Raw genomic sequence first — 23,726 nt, 5'->3', positions numbered from 1 at the left:
TGGGAGGCTGAGGCTGGCGGGTTACTTGAGGTCAGGGGTTCAAGACCAGCCTGGTCAACCTGATGAAACCCTGCCTCTATTAAAAATACATAAATTAGCCAGGCATGGTAGTAGGTGCCTGTAACCCCAGCTACTCAGGAGAACGAGGCAGGAGAATCGCTTGAATCCAGGAGGCAGAGGTTGCAGTGAGTGGTGATTATGCCACTGCACTCCAGCCTGGGAAACAGAGTGAGACCCTATCTCAGTAAATAAATACATAAATACGATATGTGTAGATATGAAAGCAGACTACAATGGAAAACACTGGTCAGAAACATTTTGTGACCGGGCGCAGTGACTCACGCCTCTATCCCAGCACTTTGGGAGGCCGAGGCAGCGGATCACCTGATGTCAGGAGTTCGAGTCCGGGCTGACCAGCATGGTGAAACCCTGTCTCTACTGGGAATACAAAATTTAGCTGGGCGTGGTGATACATGCCTGTAATCCCAGCTACTCGGGAGGCTGAGGCAGGAGAATCGCTTGAACTTTGGAGACGGAGATTGCGGTGAGCTGAGATTGCACCATTGCACTCTAGTCTGCATAACAAGAGCAAAACTCTGTCACACACACACACAAAAAAAATAACAACAATCATAATAATAATAATAAAACATTGCCAGGCACAGTAGCTCATGCCTGTAATCCCAGCACTTTGGGAGGCTGAGGCGGGTGGATCACGAGGTCAGGAGTTCGAGACCAGCCTTGCCAAGATGGTGAAACCCCCCCCCCTACTAAAAATACAAAAATTAGCCGGGCGTGGTGGCACATGCCTGTATTCCCAGCTACTCAAGAGGCTGAGGTAGGAGAATCGCTTGAACTTTGGAGACGGAGATTGCAGTGACTGGGGATCTTGCCGTTGCACTCCAGCCTGCACAACAAGAGCAAACCTCTGTCTTAAAAAATAAATAGGCCGGGCGCAGTGGCTCAAGCCTGTAATCCCAGCACTTTGGGAGGCCGAGACGGGCGGATCGCGAGGTCAGGAGATCGAGACCATCCTGGCTAACACGGTGAAACCCCGTCTCTACTAAAAATACAAAAACTAGCCGGGCGAGATGGCGGGCGCCTGTAGTCCCAGCTACTCGGGAGGCTGAGGCAGGAGAATGGCGTAAACCCGGGAGGCGGAGCTTGCAGTGAGCTGAGATCCGGCCACTGCACTCCAGTCCGGGCAACAGAGCGAGACTCCGCCTCAAAAAAAAAAAAAAAATAAATAAATAAATAAATATATTTGCAAGGGTTCATGTGATGAAAACAGCAATTACAGTGGGATAAAAATTAATGTATTTAAAGGGTCTTGTTTCCAGAAATATCACCTCCCCAGAAGCAAACCAGAGTTTTTTTTTGTTTGTTTGTTTGTTTGTTTGTTTGTTTGTTTTTTGAGAGGGAGTCTCGCTCTGTTGCCCAGGCTGGAGTGCAGTGGCGCGATCTCAGCTCACTGCAAGCTCTGCCTCCTGGGTTCTCGCCATTCTCCTGCCTCTGCCTCCCGAGTAGCTGGGACTATAGGCGCCCGCCACCACAGCCGGCTAATTTTTTGTATTTTTAGTGGAGATGGGGTTTCACCATGTTAGCCAGGATGTTCTCAATCTCCTGACCTCATGATCCACCCACCTGAGCCTCCCAAAGTGCTGGGATTACAGGCGTGAGCCACCGCACCCGGCAGACTTCTTAAGCAGATACCCCAAACTTCAACTGAATTTTTTTGGTCGTCGGGTCTAGGGCTGAAATTTCATTCTTAGAATAGATAATCCTCTTTGAGCCAGCATTTCTGAACATCCTTGTGTGAGGCGTTGTTTACCTTTGTGATTTATTGTAAAGGTGTTTAAGTCTTGGTGATGTACTTTTTAAGTCTTGGTAATGTACTTTACTTTTTTTTTTTGAGACAGGGTTTTGCTCTTGTTGCCCAGGCTGGAGTGCAGTGGCGTGATCTTGGCTCACTGCAACCTCCACCTCCTGGGTTCAAGCAGTTCTCCTGCCTCAGCCTCCTTAGCAGCTGGGATTACAGGCATGTGCCACCATGCCTAACCAACGTTTTTTTTTTTTTTTTTTTTTGAGATGGAGTCTCGTTCTGTCACCCAGGCTGGAGTGCAGTGGCGTGATCTCGGCACACTGCACGCTCCGCCTCCCGGGTTCACACTATTCTCCTGCCTCAGCTTCCCAAGTAGCTGAGACTACAGGCGCTCGCCACCATGCCCGGCAAATTTTATTTTTGTATTTTTAGTAGAGACAGGGTTTCACCGTGTAGGCCAGGATGGTCTCGATCTCCTGACCTCATGATCTGCCCGCCTCGGCCTCCCAAAGTGTTGGGACGGAATCTCCCTCTGTCATCCAGGCTGGAGTGCGGTGGCAGGATCTCGGCTCACTGCAAGCTCCGCCTCCTGGGTTCACGCCATTCTGCTGCAACCTCCTGAGTAGCTATGACTACAGGCGCCCGCCACCACGACTGGCTAATTTTTTTTGTATTTTAGTGGAGACGGGGTTTCACCGTGTTAGCCAGGATGGTCTCGATCTGACCACGTGATCCGCCCATCTCAGCCTCCCAAAGTGCTGGGATTTACAGGCCTGAGCCACTGCGCCGGGCCTAATTTTGTATTTTTAATAGAGACAGGGTTTCACTATGTTGGCCAGGATGGTCTCAATCTCTTGACCTCATGATCCACCTGCCTCGGCCTCCCAAAATGTTGGGATTACAGGCATAAGCCACTGTGCCTGGCCTTATACTTTTTATATATAGTATATGTTGGAAAAATGTGAAGAGAATCATTTCTAACTAATGAATCATCTAAAATTTGTTCTTGTTTTTAAATATTAGTAGTAAAATAAATTGAAACACAGTTTTGATATTTTAAAAGGAAGATAACCATGGAGAAATGTGACATCTAATTCTATAAGTTCTATAAGAAGGGTTGGCCGGGTGCGGTGACTCACACCTGTAATCCCAGCACTTTGGGAGGCCAAGGTGGGCAGATCACCTAAGGTCAGGAGTTCAAGACAAGTCTGACCAACATGGAGAAACCCTGTCTCTACTAAAAATACAACATTAGCTGGGCATGGTGGTGCATGCCTGTAATCTCAGCTACTTAGGAGGCTGAGGCAGGAGAATCACTTCAACCCAGGAGGCGGAGGTTGCGGTGAACCGAGATCATTCCACTGCACTCCAGCCTGGGCAACAAGAGCGAAACTCTGTCTCTAAATAAATAAATAAATAAATAAAAAGAAGGATTTAGCCCAGGCGCAGTGACTCACGCCTGTAATCCCAACTCTTTGGGAGGCCGAGGCAAGCAAATCACTTGAGGTCAGGAGTTCAAGACCAGCCTGGCCAAGATGGTGAAACCCTATCTCCACTAAAAATACAAATATTAGCTGGGCATGGTGGTGTGGCACCTTTAATCCCAGCTACTCGGGGGGCTGACACAAGAATCACTTGAACCCAGGAGGTGGTGGTTGGAGGTTGCAGTGAGCCAAGATCATGCTACTGCACTCTAGCCTGGCCAACAAAGGAAGACTACATCTCAAAAAAAAAAAAAAAAGAAAAGAAAAAAGAAAGGTTTGCTATCATTTTTATCTACCATTTTCTTGTGTGGTATAAACTGACACTTGGATTAGATTATAAAAATTCACACTATGGGCTGGGCATGGTGACTCATGCCTATAATCCCAGTACTTTGGGACACCAAGGCAGGAGGATCCCTTGAGCCCAGAAATTTGAGGTTGCAGTGAGCTATGATCACTGCACTGTACTCCAGACTGGGTGACAGAGCAAGACCCCATCTCTAAAACGGGAAGATTAAAAGAAAAAAAAAAAGTTCATTAATTAACTTGGTAATAAATCCATTACATGTTAACATAAAACTTTTTTTTTTTTTGAGATGGAGTCTCGCTCTGTCGCCCAGGCTGGAGTGCAGTGGTGTAATCTCGACTCACCGCAACCTTCACCTTCCAGATTCAAGCAATTTCCCTGTCTCAGCCTCCCAAGTGGCTGGGATTACAGGTACACACCACCACGCCTGACTAATTTTTTTGTATTTTTAGTAGAGATGGAGTTTCACCATGTTGGCCAGAATGGTCTCGAACTCCTGATCTCAGGCAATCCACCTGTCTCGGCCTCCCAAAGTGCTGGGATTACAGGCATGAGCCACCACACCTGGCCAACATAAAACATTTTTATAAAAAATACATATTCAGACTGGGTGTGGTGGCTCATGCCTGTAATCCCAGCACTTTGGGAGGCTGAGGCCAGTAGATCACTTGAGGTCAGGAGATTGATACCAGCCTAGACAACGTGGTGAAACCCCCATCTCTACTAAAAATACAAAAATTAGCCGGGCATGGTGGTGCACACCTGTAATCCCAGCTACTTGGGAGGCTCAGGCACAAGAATCACTTAAACACCAGAGGCAGAGGTTGCAGTGAACCGAGATTGTGTCACTGCCCTCCAACCTGGGCAACAGAGCAGTGAGACCCTGTCTCAAAAAAACCCAAAAAACAAACAAACAAACTGTATATATATATATCTTCAAAGTTTAAAAATGGTGCAAAGAAGAGCATTGTTTTATATTTTTTTCAACTGTCTTTAACTTCTGGCTTAATAGAAGACAGCTGCATTCTCATTTTTTCTTTTTAGACGGTATCTCGCTCTATCACCCAGGCTGGAGTGCAGTGGCGTGACCTCGGCTTACTGCAACCTCTGCCTCCTGGGTTCAAGCAATTCTTCCACCTCAGCCTCCTGAGTAGCTGGGACTACAGGCATGCACCACCACGCCCAGCTAATTTTTTTGTTTGTTTTTTTTTTTTTTTTTTTTTTTTGAGACGGAGTCTCGCTCTGTCACCCAGGCTGGAGTGCTGTGGCCGGATCTCAGCTCACTGCAAGCTCCGCCTCCCGGGTTCACGCCATTCTCCTGCCTCAGCCTCCCGAGTAGCTGGGACTACAGGCGCCACCACCTCGCCCGGCTAGGTTTTTGTAGTTTTTTTTTAGTAGAGACGGGGTTTCACGGTGTTAGCCAGGATGGTCTCGATCTCCTGACCTCGTGATCCACCCGTCTCGGCCTCCCAAAATGCTGGGATTACAGGCTTGAGCCACCGCGCCTGGCCTATTTTTTTTTGTATTTTTTGTAAAGACAGAGTTTCACCATGTTGGCCAGGCTGCTCTTGAACTCCTGACCTTAGGTGATCTGCCCACCTCAGTCTCCCAAAGTGCTAGGTTTACAGGCGTGAGCCACTGCACCCAGCTGACAGCTGCATTCTTACATCTACTTCATTCTGTCTGTTACAATATGTACTTGTAGAAGGAAAGAGTATTAAATAACTTTTTCCAGTAGCAATGAGTATTCTTCTTTGATACTACACAAAAATTTGACAAGTGGTAATTTCTTTTTTCTTTTCTTTTTTTTTTGAGACGGAGTCTCACCCTGTTGCCCAGACTGGAGTGCAGTGGTGCGATATCGGCTCACCACAACCTCCGCCTCCTTGGTTCAAGTGATTCTCCTGCCTCAGCCTCCCAAGTAACTGGGGCTACAGGCATGTGCCACCATGCCCAGCTAATTTTTGTACTTTTAGTAGAGACGGGGTTTCACCATGTTGGCCAGGCTGATCTTGAACTCCTGACCTCAGATGATCCGCCCACTTTGGCCTCCCAAAGTGCTGGGATTACATGTGTAAGCCACAGCGTCCGGCTGACAAATGGTAATTTCTTTTTTTTTTTGAGATGGAGTCTCGCTCTGTTGCCCAGGCTGGATTGTGGTAGTGCGATCTGGGCTCACTTCATGCTCCGCCTGCCGAGTGCATGCGATTCTCTTGCCTCAGCCTCCCGAGTAGTTAGGACTACAGGTGTCCGCCACCACACCTGGCTAATTTTTTTCTTTCTTTCTTTTTTTTTTTTTTGTATTTTTAGTAGAGACGCAATTCCACCGTGTTAACCAGGGTGGTCTCGATCTCCTAACCTTGTGATCCGCCCACCTTGGCCTCCCAAAGTGCTGGGATTACAGGCATGAGCCACCGCGCCAGGCCAACAAGTGGTAATTTCTTAAAAGTTAGTTGCATGGGCCGGGCGCGGTGGCTCAAGCCTGTAATCCCAGCACTTTGGGAGGCCGAGACGGGCAGATCACAAGGTCAGGAGATCGAGACCATCTTGGCGAACACAGTGAAACCCCGTCTCTACTAAAAATACAAAAAACTAGCCGGGCGAGGTGGCGGGTGCCTGTAGTCCCAGCTACTTGGGAGGCTGAGGCAGGAGAATGGTGGGAACCCGGGAGGCAGAGCTTGCAGTGAGCTGAGATCCGGCCACTGCACTCCAGCCGGGGCGACAGAGCAAGACTCCGCCTCAAAAAAAAAAAAAAAAAAAAAAAAAGTTAGTTGCACGAAGGCAGGAGGATTGCTTGAGGCCAGGAGTTTGAGACCAGCCTGGGCAATGTAACAAAACAGCACCTCTACAAAAAACTAAAGAATTAGGCACGGTTGTGCGCACCTGTAGTCCTAGCTACTCAAGAGGCTGAGGACGGAAGATTGCTTGAGCCCAGGAGTTCAAGGCTGCAGTGAGCTATGATCATACCACTGCAGTCTAGCCTGGGCAACAGAAAAAGACCCTGTCTCAAAAAAAAAAAAAAAAAAAAAAAGAAAAAGTTAGTTGCAATGAGGAATTTGAAATCACATCAGTGAATTTTTGTATTCTGTGACCTTAAAACCATTGATCTTTCACTTTGAATTGTTTTACCTGTGCATGACTTTATAACATCAAACACTGGTCATTTGGGAAGTATTGGTTCGGCCGGGCACGGTAGCTCAAGCACTTTGGGAGGCCGAGACGGGTGGATCACGAGGTCAGGAGATCGAGACCATCCTGGCTAACACGGTGAAACCCCGTCTCTACTAAAAAATACAAAAAACTAGCTGGGCAAGGTGGCGGGCGCCTGTAGTCCCAGCTACTCAGGAGGCTGAGGCAGGAGAATGGCGTGAACCCAGGAGGCGGAGCTTGCAGTGAGCTGAGATCCGGCCACTGCACTCCAGCCTGGGCGACAGAGCGAGACTCCGTCTCAAAAAAAAAAAAAAAAGTATTGGTTCACCAAATTGTATAGGTCATCTAAATATTTATGCATTTTATTATACAATATCAAAAAATCACATTCATTAATATTACCACTTATTTCATCAGAAAAGTCTTTAACGTAAGTTATCAAGTTGATGGCAGTGGTTATAGATTTTCCAAAATTCTAATTTTTGCTTGAAAGCTCAAATTGTAATTGATAATTGGCAATAAATACTGTCAGTTGGCTGGGCGCGGTGGCTCCCGCCTGTAATTCCAGCACTTTGGGAGGCCGAGGCAGGCAGATCACCTGAGGTCAGGAGTTTGAGAACAGCCTGGCCAACATGGCGAAACCCCATCTCTACTAAAAGTACAGAAAAATTAGTCAGACGTGGTGGCGCATGCCTGTAATCCTGGCTACTCGGAAGGCTGAGACAGAGAGTTGCTTGAACCTGGGCGGTGGAGGTTGGCAGTGAGCCGAGATCTCGCCACTGCACTCTGGCCTGGGCAACAAGAGCGAGGCTCCATCTCAAAAAATAATAATAAAAAATAAATGAATAAAATAAAAAATGAACAAAGTGAGCTGCCACTCTCTTTGTGCCACTCACTTTTGTGGTGGCTCGCGCCTGTAATCCCAGCACTTTGGGAAGCCAAGGTGGGCAGATCACCTGAAGTCAGGAGTTCGAGACCAGCCTGGCCAGCATCTCTCTACTAAAAATACAAAAATTAGCTGGGCATGGTGGTGGGTGCCTGTAATTGTGGATACTTGGGAGGCAGAGGCAGGAGAATCACTTGTACCTGGGAGGCAGAGGTTGCAGTGAGCCGAGATCACACCATTGCACTCCAGCCTGAGTGACAAGAGCAAAACTCTATCTCAAAAATAAAATAATAATAAAATAAAATGATGTTCCATGATAAAAGCAGTTATTTATTTTATTTTATTTTATTTTTTTGAGATGGAGTCTCGCTCAGTCGCCCAGGCTGGAGTGCAGTGGCGCAATCTCGGCTCGCTGCAAGCTCCGCCTCCAGGGTTCACAGCATTCTCCTGCCTCAGCCTCCCGAGTTGCTGGGACTATAGGCGTCTGCCACCACGCCTGGCTAATTTTTTTTTTTTTTTTTTTTTTTGGATTTTCAGTAGAGACAGGGTTTCACCGTGTTAGCCAGGATGGTCTCGATCTCCTGACCTGGTGATCTGCCTGCCTGGACCTGCCAAAGTGTTGGGATTACAGGCATGAGCCACCGTGCCTGGCCAAAAGCAGTTATTTTAGCTTGCAACTTAATCATGTCGTGCTTTTTCTCAAGAAAACCATCATGTTTCAGTAAGCAGCAGAAGTAATTTAAGTCAGCTAGGCACAGTGGCTCACACCTGTAATCCCAACACTTTGGGGTTCTATTGCTATGGAAAGATCATGCAGAATGGTGGGTACAGTATAATTGTCATTTGAGCAAAAGGGTAGAGAAGAGTCCGGGTGTGATGGCTCATGCCTGTAATCCTAACACTTTGGGGTCCCAAGGTAGGTCGATCGCTTGAGCCCAGCAGTTTGAGACCAGCCTGAGTAATATTGTGAATCCCCATCTCTATAAAAAATACAAAAATTAGCTGGGCATGGTGGTGTGTGCTTGTAGTCCCAGCTACTTGGGAAGCTGAGATGGGAGGATCCCATGAGCCCAGGAGGTCAGGACTGCAGTGAGCTGTGATTGTGCCCACTGCACTCCAGCCTGGGTGACAGTGAAACCATGTCTCAAAAAAAAAAAAAAAAAAGTGCTTTATGTATACTTCCCATTTTGTAACACATAAATTATAAACACATATATTCAGGTGTTGAGATTTAATAAAATTAATAAGTTTTACTGTGTCATCCAGGACACTCCTAAGTAGAACTGGCAATTTTCCCTTGAGATTACATGGCAGTGAAGAATACAATAACCAGTAGCACAGTCTGATTCATGCTAAGGCACCAGCAGTTATAACCACTGTTTAATTTGTACCGTCAGTGCTAATGTAAACATGGAAAAAGAAAAAAGGCAAATAATGTTTTTGTATTATAATAAAAATAGTTCTGACCTCATAGATCCCTAAAAGGGTATCAGGGACCACCAGGGGTCCACAAACCATACTTTTTGAACTACTGGCCTAAGCAGATCAGTGTTTAACCAATAAAGGCTTGTTCTTAAATTTTTTCTTTTTTTTTTTTTTAAGTCAAGATCTGGCTGTATCACCCAGGCTAGAGTGCAGTGGTGCAATCTCAGCTTGCTGCAACCTCCATCTCCTGAGCTGAAGTTATCCTCCCATCTTAGCCTCCCGATTAGCTGAGATTATAGGCATGCACCACCATGCCCAGTTAATTTTTATCTTTTTAAAAATTATTATTTTATTTTTTCGAGATAGCGTCTCGCTCTGTCGCCCAGACTGGAGTGCAGTGGCGCAATCTCGGCTCATTGCAACCTCCGCCTCCCAGGTTCAAGCAATTGTCCTGCCTCAGTCTCCCAAGTAGCTGGGACTACAGACGTGTGCTACCACACCCGGCTAATTTTTGTATTTTTAGTAGAGACGGGGTTTCACTCTGTTGGCCAGGCTGGTCTCAAACTCCTGACCTCAGGTGATCTGCCTGCCTCAGCCTCCCAAAGTGCTGGGACTACAGGCTCGAGCCACCGCGCCCAGCCAATTTTTGTATTTTTTGTGAGACGGTTTCACCATTTTGCCTAGGCTGGTCTCAAACTTGTGAGCTCAAGTAATCCTTCTACCTCGACCTCCTAAAGTGCTGGGATTACAGTCCCAAGCCACTGCACCCCTCTTTGTCTCCTTAAATTTTAAGCATGATTATATCATTACTGCATCTTAACCTAGTTTTTATCTTCTGACTATGGTGTAATAGTTTGGGCTGGGTGCGGTGGCTCACGCCTGTAATCCCAACACTTTGGGAGGCTGAGGCGGGTGGATCACTTGAGGTCAGGAGTTCGAGACCAGCCTGGCCAACATGGTGAAACCCCGTCTCTACTAAAAATACAAAAATTAGCCGGGCATGGTGGCGGGTGCCTGCAATCCCAGCTACTCAGGAGGCTGAAGCAAGAGAATTGCTTGAACCCGGGAGGCGGAGGTTGCACTGAGTCGAGGTCACACCACTGCACTCCAGCCTGAGCAATACAGTGAGACTCAGTCTCAAAAAACAAAACAAAACAAAAAAAAAAGAGAGAGTGATACAGTTTTATTTGGAAACCTTGATGTGTCCTATTTCAGTGTGCCTACAAACCTCCAGAGAGAGCAGTTAGTTGCTAATAAGGGCTCTCATAATTTCCATCAAGCAGTAGTTTCACAGGTGGGCATCCATCTTGCTCCCTTCCTGGAAATCAAACTACATAATTTATTATTTTGTATTATGTTCCTTAAAATAATATTGTACCTTTCTTCATTTCAGGGGAATGAAATGGTGTTTTATCGATTCCTTAAACTAGAAAGGTCGTAGTGTGTTGCAGATATTTCCAGAGTATTTCTGGGGATTGAAAGTGATAGAACTATGTATAAGGGCTTGAAACATTCCCAACTATTTTATTGCTTGTGTTAGATGAGGTAGAAAGGAAGTGACCTACCAGTCAACTTGAGATGTATATTACATACATTCAAATATAAGAAGTCTTCTAAAAAAATGTATTGGCAGCTTTCCTTATGTTTGAGTTATAGCTACCTGAAAACTTTTGTTCCTATGCATAAAGATGTCTTTGGTGGACTTGGGAAAGAGGTTGCTAGAGGCAGCAAGAAAAGGCCAAGATGATGAAGTGAGAACATTGATGGCAAACGGCGCCCCATTCACCACAGACTGGGTAAGCTTAGAGGAAAGGTCTCTTAATTATTTCCAATGTATGCTTTACCAACCTTTTTCTTAAAGGCTAACAGACTTTATTGGTTTTTCTTCACTCCCTTTCTACCTCATATCCCTTTCAAGAGTTTTATTTTCTTTGTCTTATCTGAATATGTGGTTTTCTTTTTCTTTTAGTTTTCCAAATTGAGAGTCTCCTGTGGATATATAGGTGATAATTGTAAGGTATTATATACTTGTGATTTTCTATAATTTTTTTAGAGTATTTTCTAAAGGTTTAACTGTCTCTGGAGTGTACTTGCATTATAGACTTCTGTAATTAGGTAGAAATTAAATAAAATCAATATAATAAGAATGAATTTCTAGACTAATAAACTTCTTGTTTCCTTTTTTGTAATATGCCCTGGTTAATATGAAATTGTCTAGGCTGAGCGTGGTGGCTCACAACTGTAATCCCAGCACTTTGGGAGTCCAAGGCGGGCAGATCACCTGAGGTCAGGAGTTCGAGACTAGCCTGCTAACATGGTGAAACCCTGTTTCAACTAAAAATACAAAAAATTAGCCAGGCATGGTGGTGCATGCCTGTAATCCCAGCTATTTGGGAGGCTGAGGCAGGAGAATCGCGTGAACTCGGGAGGTGGGGGTTGCAGTGAGCTGAGATTGTGCCATTGCACTCCAGCTTGGAAACTCCGTCTCAAAAAAAAAAAAAAAAGTCATCTAGCTGTTCTGTTTCCTTTACCACTGTTAAAAAACATTAAAGGCTGGGCACAGTGGCTCACACCTGTAATCCCAGTACTTTGGGAGGACGAGGTGGGCAGATCATGAGGTCAGGAGATCGAGACCATCCTGGCTAACAGGGTGAAACCCTGTCTCTACTAAAAATACAAAAAAATTAGCCGTGCGTTGTGGCGGGTGCCTGTAGTCCCAGCTACTTGGGAGGCTGAGGCAGGAGAATGGCGTGAACCTGGGAGGCGGAGGTTGCAGTGAGCCAAGATCGCGCCACTGCACTCCAGCCTGGGAGACAGCGAGACTCCGTCTCAAAAAAAAAAAAAAAACATTAGAGAGGAAGGTGTAATTTAGCCTTAACCATCTTGGAGACCAAAGAGCTTCAGAAGAAACGGGTCCGGGTTATAATGTGGGCTTTCTTAGCAGTCACAGATTTTGTATGCATTGCCAAATTTTAACAATTTCAATGAATGAATGACCTCTATTCTGGAGTGATTGAGAGGCCAACAGATTCTTAGCACTTCACAAAAAGAAAGAAAAGGAAACCCATGATAATAGCATTTCTATAAATAGACCTGGAAAGAACAATGTGAATTAAATTCAGTCAGGCAGAGAGGCTGAAAATATGAAAAAGCAAAGAATAAACTAAACAGGCTTAAAATAAAGAGCATAACAAAAAGAAGGGAATAGATCTCTGGCCAAAGTGGATGATGATAGATAACTCTTACAAGATTTACACTGGGATGACAGACTTACTTATTGCTGTTGATACATCATTGCTAAATTTTTATTGCCTCTTCATCTCATCATCATTCGTTTTGCCCTGCTTTACTGTAGCAAAAAACTTTTCTTCCAATCAGTCAAATTTGTACCTCAAATTCCACAGGTAACTTTCTAGTCTCTACCCTTTTTCTTTTTTAAAATTTACTTTATTTATTTATTTATCACGGGATAAGGTCTCTCTATGTTGCCCAGGCTGGTCTTGATCTCTTGGGCTCAAGCAGTCCTCCTGTCTTGACCTCCCAAAGTGCTGGGATTGCAGGCATGAGCCACCACATCCACCCTGATCCCTTTTTTTTTTTTTTTTTTTAACCTTCTAAATGCTGCGTAAAGTCACGTCCTTAGGGAACCTTACTTGATAAATCCACCTGACATAAGCCATTATACTTAGCACTTAATTGGTGGTCTATTTATTTGTCCATTAGCATGTTAATTTTTTTTTTTTTTTTTTGAGATGGAGTTTCCCTCTGTCGCCCAGGCTGGAGTGCAGTGGCACAATCTCAGGTCACTGCAACCCTCTGCCTCCCAGGTTCGAAGCAATTCTCCCTGCCTCAGCCTCCTGAGTAGCTGGGGTTACAGGTGCCCACCACCATGCCTGGCTAACTTTTTTTGTATTTTTTAGTAGAGATGGGGTTTCACCATGTTGGCCAGGCGGGTCTTGAACTCCTGACCTCAGGTGATCGGCCCACCTTGGCCTCCCAAAGTGCTGGGATTACAGGTGTGAGCCAGTGCACCCAGCCCCTTGCCTTTAATTTGTAATTTTAACCATTTTTTCAGTTTTATCTGCCCAACCAGATTCTCTCTTGAAGGACAAGAACCATACTTTGTTCATTTGTATCTCTCCAGTAATGATCTAGGACTCTGCACACAGTGATTATTCAATGAGTATTATTTTTCCACAGCTTGGAACATCACCCCTCCACCTTGCAGCTCAGTATGGTCATTATTCCACAGCAGAAGTACTCCTTCGAGCAGGTGTTAGCAGGGATGCCCGGACTAAAGTAGACAGGACCCCCTTGCACATGGCTGCTGCAGATGGACATGCACACATCGTGGAACTGCTCGTTCGGGTAAAGCAAGAATAGTGGCAAGGTTATGTTGTAAAAAAGACATCCACTTTCCTGTTTTCTTAAATGGGTACTAGGAAATGACTTGGGAAGGATTAAGTTTAGGACAGTTAATAGCATTAAGTTGCATCTGCAAGAGTCTTCATGGCAGGCCAGGTGCATGTAATCCCAGCACTTTGGGAGGCTGAGACGGGTGGATCACAAGGTCAGGAGTTCGAGACTGGCCAGACCAACATGGTGAAACCCCATTGCTACTAAAAAAAAACAAAAAAATTTAGCAGGACATGGTGGCGCGTGACTGTAATTCCAGCTACTCAGGAAGCTGAGGCAAGAGAATCACTTGAACCCAGGAGGTGGAGGTGTGGTGAGCCAAGATTGCGCCACTGCACTCCAGTCTGGATGACAGAGCAAGAATCTGTCTCAAAAAAAAAAAAAAAAAAAAAAAAAGCCTTCATGTCTATGAGGAGTCTGTTTTCTTATTTATTTATTTTGTTTTGTTTTGTTTTTGAGATGGAGTCTTGCTCTTGTTGCTTAGACTGGAGTGCAGTGGCACGATCTCTGCTCACCACAACCTCTGCCTCCCGGGTTGAAGTGATTCTCCTGCCTCAGCTCCCAAGTAGCTGGGATTACAGGCGCCTGCCACTATGCCCAGCCAATTTTTCTATTTTTAGTAGAGACAGGGTTTCACCGTGTTGCCCAGGCTGGTCTCAAACTCCTGACCTCCTGACGTGAGCCACCATGCCTATTTTCTAATTTATTAAAACAATTTTTTTTTTTTTTTTTGAGATGAACTCTTGGCCAGGCACAATGGCTCACTCCTGTAATCCCAGCACTTTAGGAGGCCAAGGCAGGCGGATCATCTGAGGTCAGGAGTTCGAGACCAGCCTGGCCAACATGGTGAACCCCATCTCTACTAAAAATACAAAAATTAGCCAGGCGTGGTGGCAGGCGCCTGTAATCCCAGCTACTCAGGAGACTGAGGCAAGAGAATTGCTTGAACCCAGGAGGCGGAGGTTGCAGTGAGCCAAGATCACACCATCGCACTCCAGCCTGGGGTACAAGAGCAAGACTTCATCTCAAAAAAAACAAAAAAATTTAGCAGGACATGGTGGCGCGTGACTGTAATTCCAGCTACTCAGGAAGCTGAGGCAAGAGAATCACTTGAACCCAGGAGGTGGAGGTGTGGTGAGCCAAGATTGCGCCACTGCACTCCAGTCTGGATGACAGAGCAAGAATCTGTCTCAAAAAAAAAAAAAAAAAAAAAAGAGCCTTCATGTCTATGAGGAGTCTGTTTTCTTATTTATTTATTTTGTTTTGTTTTGTTTTTGAGATGGAGTCTTGCTCTTGTTGCTTAGACTGGAGTGCAGTGGCACGATCTCTGCTCACCACAACCTCTGCCTCCCGGTTGAAGTGATTCTCCTGCCTCAGGCTCCCAAGTAGCTGGGATTACAGGCGCCTGCCACTATGCCCAGCCAAGCCAATTTTTCTATTTTTAGTAGAGACAGGGTTTCACCGTGTTGCCCAGGCTGGTCTCAAACTCCTGACCTCCTGACGTGAGCCACCATGCTATTTTCTAATTTATTAAAACAATTTTTTTTTTTTTTTTTTGAGATGAACTCTTGGCCAGGCACAATGGCTCACTCCTGTAATCCCAGCACTTTAGGAGGCCAAGGCAGGCGGATCATCTGAGGTCAGGAGTTCGAGACCAGCCTGGCCAACATGGTGAAACCCCATCTCTACTAAAAATACAAAAATTAGCCAGGCGTGGTGGCAGGCGCCTGTAATCCCAGCTACTCAGGAGACTGAGGCAAGAGAATTGCTTGAACCCAGGAGGCGGAGGTTGCAGTGAGCCAAGATCACACCATCGCACTCCAGCCTGGGGTACAAGAGCAAGACTTCATCTCAAAAAAAACAAAAAAATTTAGCAGGACATGGTGGCGCGTGACTGTAATTCCAGCTACTCAGGAAGCTGAGGCAAGAGAATCACTTGAACCCAGGAGGTGGAGGTGTGGTGAGCCAAGATTGCGCCACTGCACTCCAGTCTGGATGACAGAGCAAGAATCTGTCTCAAAAAAAAAAAAAAAAAAAAAAGAGCCTTCATGTCTATGAGGAGTCTGTTTTCTTATTTATTTATTTTGTTTTGTTTTGTTTTTGAGATGGAGTCTGCTCTTGTTGCTTAGACTGGAGTGCAGTGGCACGATCTCTGCTCACCACAACCTCTGCCTCCCGGGTTGAAGTGATTCTCCTGCCTCAGGCTCCCAAGTAGCTGGGATTACAGGCGCCTGCCACTATGCCCAGCCAATTTTTCTATTTTTAGTAGAGACAGGGTTTCACCGTGTTGCCCAGGCTGGTCTCAAACTCCTGACCTCCTGACGTGAGCCACCATGCCTATTTTCTAATTTATTAAAACAATTTTTTTTTTTTTTTGAGATGAACTCTTGGCCAGGCACAATGGCTCACTCCTGTAATCCCAGCACTTTAGGAGGCCAAGGCAGGCGGATCATCTGAGGTCAGGAGTTCGAGACCAGCCTGGCCAACATGGTGAAACCCCATCTCTACTAAAAATACAAAAATTAGCCAGGCGTGGTGGCAGGCGCCTGTAATCCCAGCTACTCAGGAGACTGAGGCAAGAGAATTGCTTGAACCCAGGAGGCGGAGGTTGCAGTGAGCCAAGATCACACCATCGCACTCCAGCCTGGGGTACAAGAGCAAGACTTCATCTCAAAAAAAACAAAAAAAAGAGATCAAGTCTCACACTGTCACCAGGCTGGAGTGCAGTGGCGCAATCTTGGCTCATTGTAACCTCCGACTCCTGGGTTCAAGTGATTCTCCTACCTCAGCCTCCAAAGTAGCTGGGATTACAGGTGCCTGCCACCATGCTCAGATATTTTTTTTTGTATTTTTAGTAGAGATAGGGTTTCACTCTGTTGGCCAGGCTGGTCTCAAACTCCTGACCTTATGATCTGCCTGCCTCAGACTCCCAAAGTGCGGGAATTATAGGTGTGAGCCACCGTGCCTGGCCCTAAAACAATTTTTTAAATTTGAGACAGGGTTTCACTCTTTTGCACTGGCTGGAGAGCAGTGCCATTATCATGGCTCACTGCAGCTTTCAACACCTGGGTTCAAGCAATCCTACTGCCTCAGCCTCCAAAGTAGCTAGGAGGACTACAGGCATCCAGCACCACGCCCAGCTAATTTATTTTTGTTTTTATTTTTTGTAGAGAATAGGATCTCGTATTGCCCAGCCCAGGCTGGCCTTGAACTCCTGGCCTCAAACAATTCTCCTACATCAGCCTCCCAACACTGGGATTACAGGTGTGCGGTTACTGTGCTTAGCCAGTTTTTAAAAATTTTTTTTCTTTTTTTTCTTTTTTTTTTTTGAGACGGAGTCTCGCTCTGTTGCCAGGCTGGAGTGCAGTGGCGCAATACTAGCTCACTGCAGCCTCTGCCTCCCAGGTGCAAGTGATTCTCCTGCCTCAGCCTCCCGAGTAGCTGGGACTACAGGCGTGCTCCACCATGCCCAGCTAATTTTTGTTTTTGTTTTTTAGTTTTTTTTGAGACGGAGTCTCGCGCTGTCTCCCTGGCTGGAGGGCAGTGGCGCGATCTCGGCTCACTGCAAGCTCCGCCTCCCGGGTTCCCGCCATTCTCCTGCCTCAGCCTCCCGAGTAGCTGGGACTACAGGCCCCCGCAACCGCGCCCAGCTAATTTTTTGTATTTTTAGCAGAGACGGGGTTTCACCGTGGTCTGGATCTCCTGACCTTGTGATCCGCCCGCCTTGGCCTCCCAAAGTGCTGGGATTACAGGCATGAGCCACCGCGCCCGGCCAATTTTTGTATTTTTAGTAGAGATGGAGTTTCACCATGTTGGCCAGGATGGTCTCCATCCTTTGACCTTGTGATCTGCCCGCCTCGGCCTCCCAAAGTGCTGGGATTATAGGCATGAGCCACCGCACCCGACCATTTTTTAAAATCATATTAAAAAAAAAAAAAATTACAGATGAGGTCTCACTACGTTGACCAGGCTGGTCTCAGACTCCTGGCCTCAAGTGATCCTTCCATCCTCAACCTTCCAAAGTGCTGAGATTATAGGCGTGAGCCATTGCTCCCAGCCTAGTTTTCCAATTTATTATTATTATTATTATTATTAGTCTTTTTTTTTTTGGAGACAGGGGTCTCACTCTGTCACCCAGGCTGGAATGCGGTGGTATGATTTCGGCTCACTGCAGCCTCCACCGCCCAGGCTCAAGAGATCTACCCACTTCACCCTCCCCTTTAGCTGGGACTACAGGCACGTACTACCACTCCCGGCTAATGTTTTGAATTTTTTGTAGAGGCATGTTTTTTTCACCATATTCCCCAAGCTCATCTTGAACTCCTGAGTTCCAGGATTTTTTCAAGGCTAAACAGACTTACTGATTTTTCTTCTTTCCCTTTCTGAAGGTATTCTCTGCACTTATGCCTATTTATTCAGGCACTTGGCTCTCTATTAATAAATGCAACAAAAATCTGTTCCTTCCCTCTTTGTCTTCCATCTGTTTAATTTCCCAATGATGTCCTTAGAGGACCCACTCGTTGAAAGTATTATGTCTGTCAGCATTTAGGAGAATTTGAGAAATGTTTTTCCCTTTGATATTCCTTAAATGTGATCTAGATTTGAGTACATAGTATCTATGGAAATCCTCTGTATTTGATGATGGGATGTTGCACCTGTGTTCCTATAACCACTGTTGAAAAAAATGCTTTTCTGTGACAGAATGGTGCAGATGTGAATGCCAAGGACATGCTGAAGATGACAGCTTTGCACTGGGCCACAGAGCGCCACCATCGAGATGTTGTAGAGTTACTTATCAAATATGGAGCTGATGTCCATGCTTTCAGCAAATTTGATAAATCTGCCTTTGACATAGCTCTGGAGAAAAACAATGCTGAGATTTTGGTCATCCTCCAGGTGTGGTTCTTTTTATACTCTCCAGAGTATACGTCAATTGAAGTTAAGGATTTTTTTGTGGGAGTTGAATCAAAACTGAATTTTCCCTATCTTATTAAAATAGCATTTCTAATATGTCTCAATCTTGTGACTCAGTGTCACTATATATATAATATATATTATATATAGCATAAACATAACCTATATATATTATATACATTAATAGGATACTGCGCCTGGCTGTGTCCCATTAATTTCTGTTTCCCACCCCCCACTCTGAGATGGAGTCTCACTTTGTCGCCCAGGCTGGAGTGCAATGACACGATCTCGGCTCACTGCTCGGATTCAAGTGATTCTTCCTCCTCAGCCTCCCGAGTAGCTGGGATTACAGGCACCTGCCATCATGCCCAGCTGATTTTTGTATTTTTGTAGAGATGGGTTTCACCATGTTGGCCAGGCTGGTCTTGAACTCCTGACCTCAGGTGATCCGCCTGCCTCGGCCTCCCAAAGTGCTGGGATTACAGGCATGAGCAACTGTGCCCGGCCTGCCCATTAATTTCTTTTTTTTTTTTTTTTTTTTGAGACGGAGTCTTGCTCTTTCGTCCGGGCTGGAGTGCAGTGGCCGGATCTCAGCTCACTGCAAGCTCCGCCTCCCGGTTTTACGCCATTCTCCTGCCTCAGCCTCCGGAGTAGCTGGGACTACAGGCGCCCGCCACCTCGCCCGGCTAGGTTTTTTTTTTTTTTGTGTTTTTAGTAGAGACGGGGTTTCACCGTGTTAGCCAGGATGGTCTCGATCTCCTGACCTCGTGATCCGCCGTCTCGGCCTCCCAAAGTGCTGGATTACAGGCTTGAGCCACTGCGCCCGGCCCTGCCCATTAATTTCTTAAGCCAGCACTGTATATCAGGGAACAATAGGACAGGGGATATAAAAATTAACAGGACATGGGCCAGGCGTGGTTGCTCATGCCTGTAATCCCAGCACTTTGGGAGGCCGAGGCAGATGGATCACCTGAGGTCAGGAGTTCGAGACCAGCCTGGCCAATATGGCGAAACCCCGTTTCTACTAAAAATGCAAAACAAATTAGCCGGGCATGGTGGTATGTGCCTGTAATCCCAGCTACTTGGGAGGCCAAAGCAGGAGAATCGCTTGAACCTGGGAGGCAGAGGTTGCAGTGAGCCAAGATCACGCCACTGCATTCGAGCCTGGGCGACAAGCAGGATTCCATCTCAAAAAAAAAATTAATATGACATGAAGTGTTCAAAGCATGATAAAAGACAGGAAATAAAATATTATAATATTGCGTGATAGGCCGGGCGCGTTGGCTCAAGCCTGTAATCCCAGCACTTTGGGAGGCCGAGACGGGCGGATCACGAGATCAGGAGATCAAGACCATCCTGGCTAACGTGGTGAAACCCCGTCTCTACTAAAAAATACAAAAAACTAGCCGGGCGAGGTGGCGGGCGTCTGTAGTCCCAGCTACACGGGAGGCTGATGCAGGAGAATGGCGTAAACCCGGGAGGCGGAGCTTGCAGTGAGCTGAGATCCGGCCACTGCACTCCAGCCTGGGTGACAGAGCGAGACTCAGTCTCAAAAAAAAAAAAAAAAATTGCATGATAAATAGATATCTAGTAAGTGCTATGGGAGCACAAAGGAGGGAATAGTAGGTTTTAAACGGAATATTGAAGTAGGCAGAGAAGTGAGAAAACTATATTCTAGGCTAGAATAAGAGCAAATCAAAGACACAGAGGTGTGAAAGAACATGGAATGTTCAAGAAAAAGTAGTTGAGTTATGAGAGAATGGGCAAAGGAAGCAGAATTTGGGAGTGGCAGATGCTAAGCTTGAAAGTTAGGCTGGATTCCAGGCCGGGAGCGTCGGTGGCTCAAGCCTGTAATCCTAGCACTTTGGGAGGCCGAGACGGCGGATACGAGGTCAGGAGATCGAGACCATCCTGACTAACACGGTGAAACCCTGTCTCTACTAAAAACTACAAAACTAGCCGGGCGAGGTGGCGGCGCCTGTAGTCCCAAACTCGGGAGGCTGAGGCAGAGAATGGCGTGAACCCGGAGGCTAGCTTGCAGTGAGCTGAATCCGGCCACAGCACTCCAGCCTGGGGAAAGCGCGAGACTCCGTCTCAAAAAAAAAAAAAAAAAAAAAAAAAAAAAAAAAAAAAAAGAAAGTTAGGCTGGATTCTGAATGTAGGGATGCTTTACAGCATGTGAAGGAGTTTGAACTGTTATGTGAGTGATGGATTTGGATAGAAGTTTTTAAATAGAGGACTGATATGATTAAATTTGTTTTAAAAAGATGATGTGACACACAGATGAGAGAGAGACACTTAATGCTAAATAACTATATGGTGACTTTTATTAGGCCAGGCAAGGGCCAATGAGAAATTGAACCAAGGAAGTGCTACTATTTCAGCATGTAGCAGTACTACTCTTCCCTCCTGTGTGCTCCCATAGCACTTACTAGATGTCTGTTTATCATGTAATATTATAATATTTTATTTCCTATCTTTAATTTTATCATGCTGTGAGCACTTCATGTCCTAGTGGAGGATAAAGGAAAAGGGCAAATTCAAGAAGGAATTTAGGCCAGGCATGGTAGCTCACACCTGAAATCCTAGCACTTTGGGAGGCCGAGGCGGGTGAATCACCTGAGGTCAGGAGTTCAAGCCCAGTCTGGCCAACATGGTGAAACCTCACCTTTACTAAAAATACAAAAATTAGCTGGTTTGGTGGTGGGTGCCTGTAATCCCAGCTACTTGGGAGATGGAGGCAGGAGGTTGAACTTGGGAGGTGGAGGTTGTAGTGAGCTGAGATCATGCCATTGTACTCAAGCCTGGGAGACAGAGTGAGACTCTCAAAAAAAACCACGAAGGGGCCGGGCGCGGTGGCTCAAGCCTGTAATCCCAGCACTTTGGGAGGCCGAGACGGGCGGATCACTAGGTCAGGAAATTGAGACCATCCTGGCTAACAATGTGAAACCCTGTCTCTACTAAAAAATACAAAAAACTAGCCGGGCAAGGTGGCGGGCGCCTGTAGTCCCAGCTACTCGGGAGGTTGAGGCAGGAGAATGGCATAAACCCGGAAGGCGGAGCTTGCAGTGAGCTGAGATCCGGCCACTGCACTCCAGCCTGGGTGACAGAGCCAGACTCCGTCTCAAAAAAAAAAAAAAAAACAACCAAGAAGGAATCTGACAATATCCAAAGAATGGATAACCTGTTTCAATTGAAGCTCTTAGTCAAGGGGCTAATTATATATGAAAAATAGTCATTTCTGGCTGGGCATGGTGGCTCATACCTATAATCCTAACACTTTGGGAGGCCAAGGAAGGTGGATTGCCTGAGCTCAGGAGTTCAAGGCCAGCCTGGGCAACTTGATGAAACCCTGTCTCTACTAAAATACAAAAGAAATTAGCCAGGCGTGGCAATGTACGCCTGTAGTCCCAGCTACTTGGGAGGCTGAGGCAGGAACCGTGGAGGTGGAGGTTGCATCACTGCACTGCAGCCTGGGTGACAGAGCAGGACTCCGTCTCCAAAAAAAAAAAAAAAAAAGGGAAAGGGAAGAAGAAAGCAAGCAAGCCATTTCTGCTGCATTTGCAGTATTTTTTTTTTCTAACTGCAGGTGGTCTATAGACTGGTTAGCCCCTTCACCTTTCAATTCTTTGTTAAAGCCCTTTCATAACTGGACTTTTAAAAGTAGTGATTATGTTTGCAGAAAATTGCTTCTGAAAGTAATAAAATAAAGATAAGCTACTTTTCACCATAATTGAACAGATATCCCTGGAAGCAAAAGTACAGCATACGGAGCGAGACTTTAAAATCTGGCACTTATTTGCTTGTTATATATTCTCTTAGGAATTTCTTCAGTGGCAGAATGGAACAAGTGGTTGGATAAAACTCTAGAGAATATTGTTCTCTGTAGATACTCTGCGGGAATCTCTTGCTAGCACACTGACTTGTAGATAATCACAAAATATTAGTGCTGGAAATTACTTTTTATTATTTATTTTTATTTTTTTTTTTTTATTTTTGAGATTGAGTCTCACTCTGTTGCCCAGGCTGGAGTGCAGTGATGTGAGTTTTAGCCAGGATGGTCTCAATCTCCTGACCTTGTGATCCACCCACTTCGGCCTCCCAAAGTGCTGGGATTACAGGCGTGAGCCACCGCGCCCAGCTGGAAATACTTTTTAGACTATTCAGATCAACTCCTTTCTTTTTTTTTTTTTTTTTTTCTCTGAGACGGAGTCTGGCTCTGTCGCCCAGGCTGGAGTGCAGTGGCCGGATCTCAGTTCACTGCAAGCTCCGCCTCCCGGGTTCACGCCATTCTCCTGCCTCAGCCTCCCGTAGCTGGGACTACAGGCGCACGCCACCTCGCCCAGCTAGTTTTTTGTATTTTTTAGTAGAGACGGAGTTTCACAGTGTTAGCCAGGATGGTCTCGATCTCCTGACCTCGTGATGCCCGTCTCGGCCTCCAAAGTGCTAGGATTACAGGCTTGAGCCACCGCGCCCGGCTCTTTTTTTTTTTTTTTTTGAGACGGAGTCTCACTCTGTCGCCCAGGCTGGAGTGCAGTGGCCGGATCTCAGCTCACTGCAAGCTCCGCCTCCCGGGTTCACGCCATTCTCCTGCCTCAGCCTCCCTAGTAGCTGGGACTACAGGCGCCCGCCACCTCGCCCGGCTAGTTTTTTGTATTTTTTAGTAGAGACGGGGTTTCACCGTGTAGGCCAGGATGGTCTCGATCTCCTGACCTTGTGATCCGCCCGCCTCAGCCTCCCAAGGTGCTGGGATTACAGGCTTGAGCCACCGTGCCCGGCCTTTCTTTTTTCTTTTTTTGAGACGGAGTCTCACTCTGTCACCCAGGCTGGAGTATAATGACGCTATTTTGGCTCACTGCAGTCTCGGCCTCCTGGGTTCAAGCAATTCTCCTGCCTCAGCCTCCCGAGTAGCTGGGATTACAAGCACCCGCCACCACGCCCAGCTGATACTTTTGTATTTAGTAGAGACAGGGTTTCACCATGTTGGCCAGGCTGGTCTCAAACTCCTGACCTCAAGTGATCCACCCGCCTCAGCCTCCCAAAGTGGTGAGATTACAGGCATGAGCCACTGCACCTGGCCTGACTCCCTCATTTTTCAAATGAAAAAAACAAGATTCATAGAGGTTAAATGAATTGTCTAGAATTTTTTGCAAATAATACACCTTTGCTTTCCTGAAGTAGAAACAAGCTTTGGAAAGCAACCTAGGGCCGGGCGCGGTGGCTCAAGCCTGTAATCCCAGCACTTTGGGAGGCCGAGACGGGCGGATCACGAGGTCAGGAGATCGAGACCATCCTGGCTAATACGGTGAAACCCATCTTACT

The 23,726-nt window shown here is 46.2% G+C and overlaps 1 protein-coding gene across 10 annotated transcripts in view; it reads left to right on the top strand.

Moving 5' to 3' along the window:
- The window catches only part of GABPB2 (GA binding protein transcription factor subunit beta 2), a 76,603-nt gene that overhangs the window by 8,260 nt on the left and 44,617 nt on the right, over positions 1-23,726 (top strand). For 4 of the 10 annotated variants that reach the window (XM_033195209.1, XM_033195210.1, XM_033195203.1 and 1 more), the window contains exons 2-5: positions 10,763-10,870; positions 11,044-11,091; positions 13,275-13,442; positions 18,192-18,386. In XM_033195209.1, the coding sequence (XP_033051100.1) occupies positions 10,763-10,870; positions 11,044-11,091; positions 13,275-13,442; positions 18,192-18,386 (519 nt within the window). Of the gene's footprint in view, positions 1-3,992; positions 4,025-10,730; positions 10,871-11,043; positions 11,092-13,274; positions 13,443-18,191; positions 18,387-23,726 lie in introns of those variants that run through there. The other 6 variants (XM_033195205.1, XM_033195204.1, XM_033195208.1 and 3 more) reach the window with 6 other exon arrangements.

The sequence above is a fragment of the Trachypithecus francoisi genome, unplaced genomic scaffold (assembly GCF_009764315.1).
Source record: "Trachypithecus francoisi isolate TF-2019V2 unplaced genomic scaffold, Tfra_2.0 Lachesis_group5, whole genome shotgun sequence".
In the NCBI taxonomy this organism is placed as follows: Eukaryota; Metazoa; Chordata; class Mammalia; order Primates; family Cercopithecidae; genus Trachypithecus; species Trachypithecus francoisi.
This window is presented reverse-complemented; position numbering and strand designations above follow the sequence as displayed.